The following is a 17500-nucleotide window of genomic DNA, read 5'->3' as shown; positions in this document are numbered from 1 at the left end:
TATATATATATACACACACATATATATATATAGGCTATATATATATATATATATATATATATATATATATATATATATATATATATATATGTTTATAAAGCATTTCATTTCTTTTGTCATCTCAATGTTTGTTCCACGAAAATACTAATCGATTATTGTGGTGCTTCTCAAATTTTAATTAATTTAGGATTTTTTTTTTTAACACGTGAGTCTCGAACACACAAACATTTGTATCCTAAACTATATATATTTATATATGAATGCTTATGTTCACTCCCCTTTATATCTCAGTAGTAATATTTTTAATTCGTATTTTATTACGATCACTTCCCTTTATATGTCACTATCAATATATTTATTTCGTTTTTCCTCCGTCAAAATTTAACAGTAAGTACCATTATTTGTTTGATTGTTTGTATAACAAGAAATTGTAGCAGTTACGTGTGGTGACTTCAAACTAACCCGACATTTTCGGGGTTCCTCTTTATGGGGTAGGCTACCCTCCCTAGCGGTATGTTGGATTTTATGCGCGCCCCATATCACCAGTTGTAGCTTAAGTTTCAAGTGTTGGGAATGATCCGGAACAAATTCCAAGTCTTGGGAGGGATTCGGAGCAAATTCCAAGTCTTGGGAGAGATTCGGAGCAAATTCCAAGTCTTGGGAATGATTTGGAAAACATTCCAAGGCTTGGGAATGATTTGGTACAAATTCCAAGTCTTGGGTATGATCCGGTACAAATTTAAGTTTTGGGAATGATCTGGAACAAATTCCAAGTCTTGGGAATGATTTGGAAAACATTCCAAGGCTTGGGAATGATCTGGTACAAATTCCAAGTCTTTGGAATGATCCAGAACTAATTCCAAGTCTTGGGAATGATCCGCAAAATTATTCTAAATTCTCTATATCACTCAGAGAAATGGTTTCGTGTTTCATGAAATTGATTTAGAGTTTCAGTGTATTTGGAAAATTTGATTTATTATTATTATTATTATTATTATTATTATTATTATTATTATTATTATTATTATTAGCCAATCTAGAACCCTATCCGGATAAGCAGGATGCTATAAGCCCAAGGGCTCCTACATGGAAAAATAGCCCAGGGAAAAAGTACACAAGGAAATAGATAAACTACAAGAAAGGTAATAATTATAATAAAATCATTTATGAACAGTAACAACATTAATATAGGTCTTTTATATGTAAACTATAAAAACCTTAAAAAAAAGAGAAAGTGAAATAATATATAAAAGTGTATCCGAGCGTACCCTCAAGCAAGAGAGCTCTACTTATATTAAGAGTACTCAAAATAAACCAATGAAGAGTTCAAAATAGTTTTCAATTCACTTGTGCAAAAAAAAAAAAAAAAAAAAAAAAACCCACGTACATCGAAAAACGTATTGGCGAGTTTCTGACCTCCAAGGTGTGACCACACAAAACTGTTATATAAAGTGCTTAAGGTCAAACATATCATCAAGGTCACGCTGTATCATCAACAGAAGTCGTAGTGGATCACTTCGCCCAAAAGGTCATTTTGCGGAATTCTTTCAAAGTATTATTTAAACTTATATTTCGGTTGATGTTCTTCGCTTACTCAAGAAATATTAATCAAGGGATCAATTTTGGACCGGAGTCTATTTTGGAAACTTAATTTTGGAGCTGGGGTCCATTTTTTAGCTTAATTTTCTCTAATTGTAGAATTTATCTTGCAGCTACTGATCGTTTCCGCTATTTTATAAAGATGCAGTACAGCTATCCTTAGAATGAAGACTAAAATAATGCCAGATCCTTGCTCAGAATGCATCTATAACGTTCAAAACGCTTCCAGACGACTAAAATTAAAGAAAGGTCATTGTTCACAATGCATCTATAACGTTCAAAACGCTTCCAAACGACTAAAATTAAAGAAAGATCATTGTTCAGAATGCATCTATAACTGTAACATTAAACAATTAAATTGCATCAATTAAAGATAAGAAAATTAACCCATTTCTTACTGGGAACCTAAAACAGTAAAGAACGCAGGCCAGTACTTACCATAGAGTCGCCAACCACAACATCCTGACTTCACACTTTTGCCTCGAAATCATCTGTGTATTGGTTATTCTCTGAGATTTTCTGGCGATGTCAAGTTCTGAAGGTTTCCTTCTACGAGATGCAAGCAAATATAATCTTGAGCTCTTCTAAATAAAGTTAAATAAGTTTTAGATTAAGGAAATCTAAAACGCCTTGGCTTGTCGAGTCTTCAAGCTACTCCTTCCACTAAGGAAACACAAGATACAGTGAAACTAGAGAAGACGCAAACACATGTTGGACTGAATCAGAGACCGTTTGACAGGAAGGCGTTTGTATATGTGTGGACGCGTTGGTTCCAGCCAACCTACTGCCTGGCTAGAGGCTAAGGAGTCTGTACATTACCTCGGCAAAAGGGCAGTACTGTACCTCAGTTTTTTTTTCTCTCTTTCTTAACGACATGGTCCTCAAAAAGAGAGACATGCAATATGTGAGTTAATCTGCATAATGAGTCATGCAGTGGAAATTTGGACCACCAAGTCCAGGTCGAAGCAGATGGGTTTTTCGTGTAAAGAAAATATATTGCTTTTAAGGCAGAATTTTATATATATATATATATATATATATATATATATATATATATATATATATATATATATCGATGGCATACTTAGTACAAAAACAACATGAATATTAACAGAAAATTATTAACTTTTAATAAGAGTAAGAACTTAATCTCATTCATCGTCTCACTTAATCGCTCAGCGTATCTTTATCTCTTTTCATTGCAACGTTAATGTCTGATAAATGCCTGTGGTTTGGCCCGTTTCGATTACCAAGTTGGCTAGTGCGGATTGGTGATGGTGGGAGACTTTTGTCTGATCGCTCATAGGAAACCAACCCAGTATGGCTGTCCCTGACTAGTATAGCTTAGCTCATCATGGCGATGCCCAAATCTTTTCACACACACACACACACACACACACACATATATATATATATATATATATATATATATTATATATATATATACAGTATATAAAGCTTGAAGTATAAGATGATGATTGGAAAAGTATTGAATTAAAAGCTCAAGATAGAGACAACTGGTGAAGTCTAATCGAGACCCTTTGCGTCTGTAGGGGTAGGGAATTATATATATGTGTCTAATATATATATATATATATATATATAGAGAGAGAGAGAGAGAGAGAGAGAGAGAGAGAGAGAGAGAGAGAGAGAGAGAGAGAGAGAGAGAGAGAGGAGAGGGGGGGGGGCGGTAAAAACTTAGCTATATTTCCTTTAACAGTGGGGTGTTCCAGAAAAAAAACACTTTAGTTCTTCCAAATTAATATTTCAATCGCTTAGTGTAGAGTAAAGATGAGTTCCAAGGTATTATCTTTTTATACACCTATGCAGAATGCTCATCACCAGTCTACCAGTAAGCCATTCATTCTATTTTACACATACTGTACCATACTTCTTTGCTCAGGGGTTAACTACTATACAGTAATTGTTGTTGTTGTTTCACATTGCCTGGCCTTTACGGCTAGACACAGGCTCTTGTACACTTTCAGCCCGTAGTTTTAATTGTTCAGTGGCTACTTTCTGGTAAGCAGCTCTTCTAGGTGGAGCATACTCCAAATTCAAACCATTGTTCACTAGTCTTGAGTAATGCCATAGCCTCTGTACCATGGTCTTCCACTGTCTTGGGGTAGAGGTCTCTTGCTTGAGGGTACACTTAGGCACACCATTCACTCGTCATTGTTTTATACTTTATATGATATTATGACAGATTATTTTAATGTTGTTACTGATCTCAAAATATATTGTATTGTTATTCATTACCTCTTATAGCCTATATAGTATATTTATTTTCTTATTTCCTTTCCTCACTGGGAGTAATTTTCCTGTTGATGCCCTTGAAGTTATAGCATCCAGCTTTTCTAATTTCTATACATTACCCAGAATTTCAAATCATATTTGCCTGGTTACTCTAGATGATATAAAATTAGCCACCACGAATTCTCACAATATAAACAAGAATGATATTAGCTGTCTATGCCAAGAAACCAAGATTTTAACATCCCTCATCGAAAGCTTATACTATTCTCGAAGTAACTTTTCAGTTTTCTACACTTGCGCTCTCTCTCTCTGTTGGGGTTACAGGAGAAACCCCCTAGTTTTGAGTAAATTCCTTCTTCCAGAAAACTAATTTCGCTGGCGTCAGTCAACGTGAATTTCTATTGCTTTAACTGCAGATGTCTTGATGTGAGGTTTCTTTCGCTGGTGTTAAGGTTCACCCTGTTTGGTTTAGATTCCCCAAATTTTGGGGGACTTTCGCCTTGAGGGGGAAATTTGAAGGTGGTTAGGGAATAATTGTGAGAGGGATTTTCTCATGTTTGAGAGAGAGAGAGAGAGAGAGAGAGAGAGAGAGAGAGAGAGAGAGAGAGATATGCATGTAGATATATGTTCATCATTATATTGTAGATAGACAGACGTATGCACACATACGCACACAGAGAGAGAGAGAGAGAGAGAGAGAGAGAGAGAGAGAGAGAGAGAGAGAGAGAGAGAGAGAGAATGCTTGTAGATGTAATTGTTCATCAGTATATTGTAGAGATAGACATACACACATACTCAGAGAGAGAATGCTTTTAGATATATGTTTATCATTATATTTTAGAGAGACTGACATACGCAGAGAGAGAGAGAGAGAGAGAGAGAGAGAGAGAGAGAGAGAGAGAGAGAGAGAGAGAATGTTGTAGATGTAAAATGTTTATCAGTATATTGGAGAGAGAGAGAGAGAGAGAGAGAGAGAGAGAGAGAGAGAGAGAGAGAGAGAGAGAGAGAGAGAGAGAGAGGGGGGGGTATGCTTGTAGTTGTAAAATGTTTATCAGTATATTGGAGAGAGAGAGAGAGAGAGAGAGAGAGAGAGAGAGAGAGAGAGAGAGAGAGAGAGAGAGAGAGAGTAAGAGTAAGAGAGAGAGAGAGAGTATACTTGTAGTATATTTAATGTCTATCAGTATATTTTAGAGAGAGAGAGAGAGAGAGAGAGAGAGAGAGAGAGAGAGAGAGGAGAGAGAGAGAGAGAGAGAGAGAGAGAGTATGCTTATTGTGATGTAATGATATTTTATCAGTATATTGGAGAGAGAGAGAGAGAGAGAGAGAGAGAGAGAGAGAGAGAGAGAGAGAGAGAGAGAGAGAGAGAGAGAGAGAGAGAGAGTATTCTCTTACTACTTTTTCCCTCATATACATGAAGGGAGAAACCTGGATGGTTGAACTGTGTGCAGAAAAAAAAAAGAAGTTTTCTTTCCCTCATATATATGAAGGAGGGAAACCTCTATGTTTGAACTGTGTGCAGGAAAAAAAAAAAGAAGAGGTTTAGGAACCACTTTAGAAAGTCATTTATTCCTTAACTCATAATTCCGAGGTGTCAAAGGAATGCCGATATTTTGACCACAAACTTTTACTAGATAACACATGGCCTTCTAGAAGTAGAGATTTATAAGTTAGTAGGGGGTGAATTTAATCATAATATTCCTTAAGGTTTTTCTGTCTGCACATTTGGTCTTTAGATATACGCACAAACAAGCGTAATGGAAGAAGTATATGTTCGTAATTAATGGTGAGAAAGTCGAGGTAATAAAAATAGACAGTGACGTTGACCAGTTCTTTAAAGGGGGAGGGGGGGGGGGTTATCCAATACAACTTTCGTAGCTTAGTATTTAGACATTCGAAAATGGACGTGAATTTGCAATACTAAAATATAAGAATGTTTATTTTTATGTTATTGTTCTTGAAATATTTTATTTTTCCTGTTTCCTTTCCTCACTGGGCTATTTTCCATGTTGGAGCCTCCGTGCTTATAGCATCCTGCTTTTCCAACTAGGTTTGTAACTTATGAAGTAATAATAATAATGATAATAATAATAATAATAATAATAATGATGATGATGATGATGATAATAATAATTATAATGATAATAATGATGATGATGATGATGATGATGATAATTAATTAATCATAATAAGAGTAGTAATATTGAAATAATAATAATAATAATAATAATAATAATAATAATAATAATAATAATAATATGCATTTAGAGAGACATTCGAAAATGGCACGTGAATTTACATAAAAATATAACGGTCTATTGCATAAAAATAAGATAAGAATTTTACTTGTTTTGAATTGTTTAATGGTTTTCGTTTCCCTTACTTTTGTTTTGATTCTTATTACCTGAATGTTTAATCTTGCTAATTTCTACCCAAGAGAGGTGGGGAGGGGTTTGGACCCCATATATATATATATATATATATATATATATATATATATATATATATGTATGTATGTATATATATAAATAAATATATATATATACATATATATATAAATATATAGTATATACTCACACACACACACACACACATATATATATATATATATATATAGATAGATAGATAGATAGATAGATAGATAGATATATGTATGTATATATATATGTATACACACACACATATATATATATATATGTGTGTGTGTGTGAGTATATACTATATATATATATATATATATATATATATATATATATATATATATATATATATATATGTATGTATATATATATATTTATTTATATATATATATATATATATATATATATATATATATACATACATATATATATATATATATATATATATATATACTGTATCTGTATTATATATATTTATTTATATATACAGTATATATATGTATATACATATTTATATTTACACACACACACACACACACATATATATATATATATATATATATATATATATATGTATATGTATATATATAGATTGTACTTATGATTTATATACTGTATATATATATATATATATATATATATATATATATATACACAAACACACATACAGGTAGTAGGTTGGCCTGGGCACCAGCCGCCCGTTGAGATACTACCGCTAGAGAGTTTATGGGGTCCTTTGACTGGCCAGACAGTACTACATAGGACCCTTTTCTCTGGTTACGGTTCTTTCCCTTTGCCTACACAGACACCAAATAGTCTGGCCTATCCTTTACAGATTCTCCTGTCTTCATACACCTGACAACACTGAGATTACCAAACAATTCTTCTTCCCCCAAGGGGTTAACTACTGCACTGTAATTGTTCAGTGGCTACTTTCCTCTTGGTAAGGGTAGAAGAGGCTCTTCAGCTATAGTAAGCAGCTCTTCTAGGAGAAGGACACTCCAAAATCAAACCATTGTTCGCTAGTCTTGGGTAGTGCCATAGCCTCTGTACCATGGTCTTATACTGCCTTGGGTTAGAGTTCTCTTGCTTGAGGGTACACTCGGGCACACTTTTCTATCTAGTTCCTCTTCCTCTTGTTCTCTTAAAGTTTTTATTGTTTAAATAGGAAATATTTATTTGAATATTGTTACTATTCCTAAAATATTTTATTTTTCCTTATTTCCTTATTTCCTTTCCTCACTGGGCTATTTTCCCTGTTGGGGCCCCTGGGCTTATAGCATCCTGCTTTTCCAACTAGGGTTGTAGCTTAGCATTTAATAATAATAATAATAGTAATAATAATACACACACATACGCATACACAGTCTTAACATTCACGAATATGGTATCATGGATTATCTAAAACTATGAAGTTTTTTTTTTCAGAGAAATTAATAATCGGTCACATTGTTATCTATAAGCAAATATTTTAAGTATTTTAAGTCTCTTTAGGTTCTAAATTATACCTTTCTCTAAAGTTGAAGTAATTTTATTTCATTTTATGATTTAGTAGTGTTTTAATGCTAAACATGGGGTACTCTTTTTCTGAAGTTGGTTTTCTCAATTTCGTTGTATATATTTTTTTTTATCAAATCTTAATTTCATTGTATATTAAAATTTCAACATTTGCATTTTCATATTCATCTATTTAATCAAGCGGTGTTTAATAATTATGATTACCGTGATATTACATTTTTATATCTACCATTTCTTAATTAGTTAAGAAATGCCCTGCGTTATTTATTTGGTAAACAGAGGCAATTGTTTGAAAAAAAAAAGTAAAAGAATTTTCTCTATAGTTAGCCTAAAATCTAACTCTTATTAAGTGCAATCAGGATTCCTACCTCTATAGTGTGTTAGAATTCCCGCTGCGATTTTGCATCAGGCACGTAAACATATCACAAAGTGTCTGGGCATTTTCCCTTTTAGAATTAACTGTTCATATGATGCCACTAGATGGTAGAAGTCTTCGTAAAGATGTTATTATGCGAAGTATGGTAAAATAATTTAGGTACCCTTTTAAATACCGTTTTCTTTGTAGGTAAGTCATAACTTTATTATAGAAAACGTTACCACAATGGGCAACTTATATAATTTTACACAACAGCCTTAAAAGTATAAGGCGAATATAACAACAATAATGATACACAGTAAAGCTAATACAGATGCCAACTTATACAGTACTGTGACTAATGAGTCTAGGATTATAGCTACAGCGTTCTATGCCTGGATTTATAAGTAAAAATAGGCGGATAATTCTGTGATAGAAACCAACAAAAAATTCATACAAAGTCAAAAGACAATTATATACTTATCATTACCGGAAAACTATTAATGAATTCTGATAAGTAACACTGTATTGAATACCCATTTGTATACACAGAAGATTCTGCAATGGGAAGGTACTGAAAAATTTATCCTGACCTATTAAAGAATTGTTATAATTATTTCTAGTGTTTTTGGTAGTTAAAGAAAAAAAAATTATAATTATTTTTAGTCTTTTTGGTAGGCTTAATAGAAGAATTGTGGATGTTTGGTGGTTTAACAAGAGGTTGCCTCTAATTTGTTCCTTTATCTTGCTCTGTGGTTTTCATTTTCAAAACAGTATTAACTGAAAAATTCTCAATAGTCCGAGCAGCAACTCTCTCTCTCTCTCTCTCTCTCTCTCTCTCTCTCTCTCTCTCTCTCTCTCTCTCTCTCTCTCTCTCTATATATATATATATATATATATATATATATATATTATATTTAAGCAATGCCCCATTCTTTAGGAATGTGGTAACCTATTGGAAACTCCCTTGCCTAGTGGTCGGTCCTCATGGTAGGGAGGCTAGTATGAATACCTTATCAGATATGCACGCAAAATACTTTAGATGCTAAAAATTTTTTCCAATGTGTCCGAACATTTTTTTTACATCAGTTTGAACATACCTCTTTCTTTTGTAATGTGTCCCAAAATTTTTTTGCATCAGTTTGAGAACATAGCTTTTTTTTCTAATGCTTCCTAACTTTTTTTTTTTTTTTTTTTTTTTGCATCAGTTTTGAGAACATACTTCTTGCAATATATCTTTTAGTGTCATTCTATATGCTATTGCTGATAATATGCAGGCATGGAAAGGAGGCTTATGTAATTCTTCTGCAGGCTTAAGAACTTTTGATTATTTCTTACCAATTTCTAACCCTATTTTTGTTGTGTATGTATGCTATGTATATACAGTGTGTGTGTTTGAGAGAGAGAGAGAGAGAGAGAGAGAGAGAGAGAGAGAGAGAGAGAGAGAGAGAGAGAGAGATTTACAGTGTCACTTATGGCTAACAAACATTTGCCAAGATTTAGAAATTATGAAATGGGGCACATTACAAGGTTTATAACTGTATTTAAAACAAAATTATCATCATCATCTCCTCGTTTTTAATTCACTACTTCTCCATTCATCCATCTCCTTCTTCGCGCTTCATAGTTCCTAGCCATGTACGCCTGGGTCTTCCAACTCTTCCAGTGCCTTGTGTTCAATTACTTCTTGTATGTTCATCTTGAAGTAAGGTTCCCGAAACATTAAAACTCATTATAACTTCATTTCCCATTTATTTTTAATCATACATTTTCTGGAAACTTCTCTTCAATAAATCTGTCAAGGTAATGTGAAAGGGTCTCGAATAAGAAGCACTCACCCTGCTTCATCTGTTCTTCTAAGATACGTTTAGCTCGTGAAAGATCACGCAGGCTATAAGCAGCCTCCGGTTTAGATAGAAGCAGCAAGAAAAACTCGGTTTGTTGTCCTCTCATTGTCAGGAACAACGCGTCTGATAAAGTCCTGTGAGAGTATACATTGTTAATATTTAACATTCTCCGCGCAACCGACTCGCTTGTACCGCCCGCTGAGATCACTAACAGGCAACCATTCAGGGTCTTTTCATCGTAATCATGAGCACTGAGTAATCTCTCTACTTCTTGCTTGTCCCCATCGAGAGCAGCTTCAACCAAAGGTATCTCCAAGTCCATTCCAGTCCCCATCATGCTGAGGATTTCTCGTATCCTTTCCCAGCGTCTCATCGATACTGTTATAGCTAGGGCCTCTGCTAAGAGATCTTGCTTGCCATGGAATTTCCTTCCAAAGACTCGTTGCAAAATATCCCACCTATTCAGGTGTAGAGCCTGCATGGTCATGAGGTAAAGGCTCCTTTTGGGAATGTGGTATTCACTGTCCAAAATCAATTTTGCAGCTTCCCACTGAGTTTCATAGGTCGCCCAGTTTAGTATGTGAATCGCTGATCGCTGACTGAGATTATATTCTTCCTTCAGAATTTCTGTGATTATGGGCCATCCGTTATTAAGCTCTGGACGACACTGGAGAAATAAAATTAATTATTTTCAATTATGAAGGAGATAATGAAAAATATAGAAAAGTTCACATAACATGTATACCATAAATAAGAAAAGATGGGAAATGTGATGTAATATTCATGAATGTAATTTAAAACATCCATCAAAGTTAACAAAATTAAAATAGCTTCTAAAGTTCAAAGTTGCAGCAAATGTTTTTATGTTGAACAGGCTGACATAAGTTTTTTTTTAGTTTATATATGAAATATCTGTTTTAATGTAAATGTTTTTTAAAATATTTTATTTTAATTGTCCATTACTTTTTATATCGTTTATTTATTTCCTTATTTCCTTTCTTCACTGGGTTATATTTTCCCTGTTGGAGCACCTGGGCTTATAGCATCTTGCTTTTCCAATTAGGGTTGTAGCTTAGCTGATAATAATAATAATAATAATAATAATAATAATAATAATAATAATAATAATAATGATAATAATGATAATAATAATAATAATAATAATTTCCTTTCCTCACTGGGCTATTTTTCCCCGTTGGAGCCCCTGTGCTTATAGCATCTTGCTTTTCCAACTAGGGTTGTAGCTTAGCTAGTAATAATAATAATAATAATAATAATAATAATAATAATAATAAATGTCAAAAAGTAAAGTTTTAGGAGCTAAAATCACACCTTGACCGACGCCTGGAGAATCCTTCTGGCACATTCAATGTGACCACTAAATGCTGCTCTTTCAAGAGGTGTGTAACCCTCGAAGTAGATGTTCAGGTGTACATCCGGACACTGCAGAATTAATATAACAATTTCTACCTGTCCAACTGAACATGCCCTAGACAGTAAAGTCTCTTCCTCGTAGGTGGCGTTCACGTCGCGATCTGTATCTAAGTAACGTCTTGTTTTTTCCAGGTCGCCATTTTGTACTGCTGTTAACATTTCCTGAAAGTAATTATTATTATTATTACTTGCTAAGCTACAACCCTAGTTGGAAAAGCAGAATGCTATAAGCCCAGGGGCTCCAACAGGGAAAATAGCTCAGTGAGGAAAGGCAACAAAGAAAAATAAAGTATTTTAAGAACAAGATTAAAATATTTCCTATATAAACTATAAAAACTTTAACAAAACAAGAGGAAGAGAAATAAGACAGAATAGTGTGCCAGAGTATACCCTCAAGCAAGAGAACTCTGACCCAAGACAGTGGAAGACCATGGTACAGAGGTTATGACACTACACAAGAACTAATAAGATGATTATAGTTATGTAGTATAACTAAACTAACTAGCAAATGATTTAGATATATGAACTGAAGCTACGTAGCCTAGCAATGAGGCTTCTTGGGGCTAATCATTGCTAAAATGCCACTGTAGGGAAGTCTTGCAATTGCACTACGAAGTATAAGTTGATAGACTGGACAGAAACATTGGAGAGAAAAAAAAAACTGGAATATTGTTTATATTAGAAAAGCTAAAAAGTGGGTACAGATAGTGCGTGAGGGATGCTGTAAAGATCCTCAAGAAATGTCTGCAGGGCGGGAGTTCTATTAAGTCCCGTTCAAACTCGTTAGTTCCTTTGGTCTTTGCAATCTCACCATCCTTCTGAATTACGGATGGGGGTTTGGGAGAGCCTATAGGTCTACCTCCCGAGTTATCAGGAAGCATTGCCTGGCCCTCCCTGGTCCTAACTTGGGTGGAGAGGGGACCTTGGATGCTATGTGTACATGGTCAGCCTTTAGGGTATTGTCTCTGTCCCTTGCCTCTGTCATTCATGAGTGGCCTTTAAACCTTAAATCCCTACACTACGGGACAATTGGAAAAGGTCTCTAATGTTGTGTGATTCAAAGGCTCCAACTACTTAGGCTTCTAATGTTGTCTCCCTCAACCCCCCACCCCTCCCATCACCCCAGGTGAACATCAACTTTTTTTTTACATACTTTTTATCCACATAGGACTATAAGCCATCCCACCCTTCTGGAAGCAACTTTGGTAGTATTCAAAGAGCGTGCCCTTTGTCAGTACTGCAGATAAGTAAACGATCTTCCATCTCTATATTATACACTCGGTATTTATCTTACAGTATCGTTACAAGTGCGATTTATATATTAATACTAATTATTTTCATAGTGCTTAATTTCAATTTCTGTATCAATTGAAGAAATTCATAAATAATGATATTTATGACTAAAAATGGAATTTATGAAGTTTTTGAATGTACACGATGGGCTGTATCCTCAAAACTGGGAGAAAGTTTGTCATTTAAAAGATAAATATGTAGATACTGAACCCACGAAAGCTGCTATTTAACCAAAATATAAATCTATAAAATTAGTCTAATTCACATTAAGAATGTGTGAATAAACTCCTGAATGATTAACGAAAATATCATATACTTGTAAATCTACCAAGACTTTAATTATTCATGCTATCCAGAAAGATAACGGAAATTTTGCAAGAAAGCACCTAATATGTCAGTTATAAAGTCATATCAGGAAATACCCGTTAATAACTCACTGTTGGCAACCGGCCATATCCGTAAGGTCTGCAACAATGTTCTAGGAATTCGTGGTGGGTAAGTTCTCCGTAAATATTGTTTCTGAAATAAAAAGAACGTTAAGATGTTATTTGAAACTTTCTATTAATTCTGTAAATAACAACACATTATTTTTTATATAGTAAATCAAGCGATTTCCAAGCTTCTGTACGTGTGTAGTTATCGTACATCTGTATCTCGAGTTGGCAGCTTACAAAGAATTGCGGAAATATTGTGCCCTTGAGTTAATATCGTCATTTAAATGCCGTTATATTAACTCGTCTCAAAGTTAGTTTTGTCTTACAATGAAAAATTTATTTGTTGATATATTAAATCAAACGATTTCAGAGCTTCTGGTCGTGTCCAACATCCTCATCTTGAGTTGCCAGCTCACAAAGAATTACGGAAATATTGTGGCCTTGAGTTAATATCATTATTCAAATGTTGTTACATTAACTCGTCTCAAAGCAAATCAAGTTTTGTCTTATGATTGAAAATGCATTAACTGTTTGCTTTAGATGATGTAACACTAGTATTCAGTCATTTTGTGTGAAATATACTGTATTGATATGGTACAGGAAACAGTCTTACCTTTGATGAAAGTTCATGTTTCAGGTGATTACTTTGAACTGGACGTTAACCGTTACATTTCTCAGACTCTTGTGGGTAGAAATCCAGTCTATGTGAAATTCAACACAGTATTTAAAGACAATTTCTAATTATGTTCAAGTTACATCGACACATTGAACATTTCGGTGTCAAACTAACTATTGGTGACACTGACTCAGTGGCCAAGGTTCAGTCCATGTTCAGCAGAGGTTCATTGTCTAGCCATTAAGCCTTTACAACGGCGCCTCTAGTATTCGTACAATATTTTACTGGTGTTTTTCCTTTTATTCTATTTTGTATTTTTCCTCCGCATCCAATACAAAGTTTTCATTGCTGTAATAATTTTTTTTTCATCTTTTGTTTGAAATACACATTTACAATCTTACAGTTTATAACATATATACATCATATATTGGGCACATTTTTATTCACTGAATAAAAATGTGCCCAATATTTTATTCATGTCCTCATATAGTTGTTGTTCTTCTTCTTCACCCAAGGGGTTAACTACTGCACTGTAATTGTTCAGTGGATACTCTCCTCTTGGTAAGGGTAGAAGAGACTCTTTAGCTATGGTAAGCAGCTTTTCTAGGAGAAGGACACTCCAAAATCCAACCATTGTTCTCTAGTCTTGGGTAGTGTCATAGCCTCTATACCATGGTCTTCCACTGTCTTGGGTTAGAGTTCTCTTCCTTGAGGGTACACTCAGGCACACTATTCTATCTAATTTCTCTTCCTCTTGGTTTGTTAAAGTATTTATAGTTTATTTAGGAAATATATATTTTAATGTTATTTCTCTTGAAATATTTTATCTTCACTTGTTTCCTTTCCTCACTGGGCTATTTTCCCTGGGCTTATAGCATCCTGCTTTTCCAACTAGGGTTGTAGCTTAGCAATTGATAATAATAATAATGATAATAATAATAATAATAATAATATTAATCAGTTTAACTTCTTTCTTTTCTATATTCCCTTTTATTGAGAGCTCTATAAACATTTGTCATTTGTTTCTTATTTACCATATAGATATTTTTATCAGATTGACTGCATTAACTGTTTTTAAGTTCAACTCTGCCCCATTAACACAATGTTATTTGGGGTTACTTCAAACATTTATTCTGAAAGATGATTTTTATGTAGGATTTTAAAGATTTAAATTTTATAGTATAATTATTTTTTATATATTATTTTATTAATGTATAAAACGCTCGATTTTTAAGGCAAATTTTGCGGTTTTGGTCTAATCATTTATCGTTTCTAACACTGCATTTTTTTCAGTTAACATAAAACTTTTACTACTCTATGACGAAAGGAAATAAGGGAACCAAATAAATTATATATGAAAAATAATAGTAAATATATATATATATATATATATATATATATATATATATATATATATATATATATAAGAATCTCGTTTATATATATATATATATATATATATATATATATATATATTTGTATACATATGATTATGTATAAGTATGCGTACATTTTATATATCTATATCCATATTTACTTTATTTTTTATTTTTACTTAATTGATGATATTATTTTAGTTGTATTATTGCCCGAAGAGCTCTGCTCCACATGGGCTTGGACTGAGTCTTTTTTTTTCTTTTTGTAAATCTTTGTATGTAAATATTTTTTGTCCAATAAACATTATATATATATATATATATATATATATATATATATATATATATATATATATATATATATATACATATTGATGTCAAAATATTATATATATGTTGTTAGTGATGTTAAAATATTATATATAACAACGTTAAAGAGAGAATTGCTTTAACCTGTTCAATATTTAAACATTCACTACAAGATTAAACTGATAATGTTCCACATATTCAACTGCCTGATAGGAAGATCATTCCAATTTGCCGTTATTTATACAAAGTACAGCTTTGCTGTCATTTATTTTATTATAAGGGGAGAATATCTACATAAAACAGTTTCTTGATATTGAAATACGATTGTTTAAATGATAAAGGACAAAATTTTACCAATAAATACTAAAATAGGCCTATAATTTTCCTTCAAAATAGTAGTCTTGGCTTCGGTCGCTAATATAGTATTTTATTGTAAATTTAGTATCAGAATTACTAGAAATACGATTCTAGAATGAATAGAGAAGTATATATCAGATGCAACGACAGTATATCTAAACTAACCGCTCTAGAAATTTAAATGTTTTCAGCTGTTTTACTTCCACATTCCGAACACCGACTTTTAAAAACAACAACAAACAGATGCCTTGTATTCTAACTTTTCTTGTAGGTTTTAATGATAATAACATTTTAATTCCAATCGAATTCATATGAATATTTAAATCTTACGTATTTGTTATAACAAGATAAGAAAAATATATATATCAGCTTGAAAGATTCTTCCGTTTGAATGTTCGGCCAATCAGCTCGCGTCTTCTCAAGCCGCCACCAAGGGTTGCCAGGTTGGCCTTTTTCAGGCCATAATACCTTAAATTTGACCTTTTTGAAGTTGCCTTTATTAATAGGAAAAGGTGGGCATAATATGCTATATTTTTGGCCTTTTTATAATAATTGGCTGGCCTTTTAAAGCTGCGATTGATTATAAGTTGGCCTTTTCTTATTTAGAAAGCCTGGCAACACTGCCGCCATGGTGTCTGGGATTTAAATTTCTATGAGGAAAGAGAGCGAATTTTGTCAGTCACGTGCGCGCAGTCAGTTGGCGAGGGTCCTTCCGCCGTCGCGTAGTGTTTTCTTATATTAAATCGTTTTAAAGTGCTAAATTACCCTTCGTATAAACATGAAAGTTTCCCGCAGTGCTAAGAAAAGTGCCCCAACACCCGGCAAGGCAAAACGACCAATATTAGCCGGCCCTTTGCTCGTCCAACAGGAAAATGTAAAACCACCTAACTCGACCAAGTTACTCATTACCAATCTGGACCATAATGTGGCCGATTCAGATATCTGCGAATTATTCAGCGAATTTGGATGTATAAGAGAAGTCGCCGTGCATTATAATTGCTGGGGGTATTCCTTAGGCACGGCCCACGTCGTGTTCTTGGACCACGAAAATGCCGCCGAAGCTGCTCGCCGCTATAATGGCGTCCCCTTCGACGGGCGCCCCATGACCATCACCTTGGAAGGTGCTCCTCACGGCGCCCACGGTCAGCAGAACCCCTTGCCCGTTAAAATGAGGCTGTCCTTTGGACCACATAACGGACGCAATCCTTTGTCCCAGTTGAATGCACCTACGAGAGGGCGTCCCCCGAAGGGCGTGAAGCGGCTCGAAAACGGACCTAAGGGCTTCGGTGGGCTTGTGAAGCCTCGAGGGCGTCCTGCCATTTTAGGGAATGGGAAGAGCGTAGGGCGATTGCCCACGGCGGCCGAACTCGATATGGAACTGGACGAATATTTGAGCCAGAAGAGAAAGAAATACGTTGCATCCCAGGATAAAGAGAATGATTTTGGATCCATCAAGGACCTGGCGACTCCTTATAAGTCGGCGAAGAAGAATGCTCCGAAGGGAACCCCTAAGACACCGGCTTTGGTCAACGGAAAAACTCCGAAGGTAACAAACTTCTCTTTGTACGGTCGTAAGCCTAACCTTATAACGCTTTTAGTTTGAATACTGGAATACTGTTATTTCATAGTTTCTCCTTGTATAGTATTTATTTTATGTTCTCAACATTGTTTAGCAATTCTAACATTATC

The 17500-nt window shown here is 34.0% G+C and overlaps 3 protein-coding genes across 4 annotated transcripts in view; 1 reads left to right on the top strand and 2 right to left on the bottom strand.

The window, feature by feature from the left end:
- LOC137656941 (uncharacterized) overlaps positions 1-2369 on the bottom strand; it is a 71750-nt gene extending 69381 nt beyond the window's left edge. Inside the window, exon 1 of the mRNA XM_068391306.1 lies at positions 2038-2369. Within this exon, the coding sequence (XP_068247407.1) occupies positions 2038-2090 (53 nt within the window). The 5' untranslated portion in view covers positions 2091-2369. The remainder of the gene's footprint in view (positions 1-2037) is intronic.
- A 7520-nt stretch (positions 2370-9889) lies between these two features.
- On the bottom strand, positions 9890-13994 carry LOC137656940 (uncharacterized). Its single transcript, XM_068391305.1, has 4 exons — positions 13767-13994; positions 13157-13238; positions 11325-11588; positions 9890-10659 (listed from the first exon to the last, which is right to left on the bottom strand). The coding sequence occupies exons 1-4, from the start codon at positions 13781-13783 to the stop codon at positions 9907-9909; spliced, it is 1116 nt and encodes a 371-aa protein (XP_068247406.1). The 5' UTR covers positions 13784-13994; the 3' UTR covers positions 9890-9906.
- A 2487-nt stretch (positions 13995-16481) lies between these two features.
- The window catches only part of LOC137657590 (uncharacterized protein DKFZp434B061-like), a 6369-nt gene continuing 5350 nt past the window's right edge, over positions 16482-17500 (top strand). For both annotated transcript variants that reach the window (XM_068391939.1, XM_068391938.1), the window contains exon 1: positions 16482-17357. In XM_068391939.1, coding sequence (XP_068248040.1) covers positions 16590-17357 — 768 coding nt within the window. In that variant the 5' untranslated portion in view covers positions 16482-16589. The remainder of the gene's footprint in view (positions 17358-17500) is intronic.

This window comes from Palaemon carinicauda, chromosome 18, assembly GCF_036898095.1.
Source record: "Palaemon carinicauda isolate YSFRI2023 chromosome 18, ASM3689809v2, whole genome shotgun sequence".
NCBI classification, from domain to species: Eukaryota; Metazoa; Arthropoda; class Malacostraca; order Decapoda; family Palaemonidae; genus Palaemon; species Palaemon carinicauda.
Note: the sequence above shows the minus strand (reverse complement) of the source record. Positions and strands in the feature narration are given on the sequence as shown.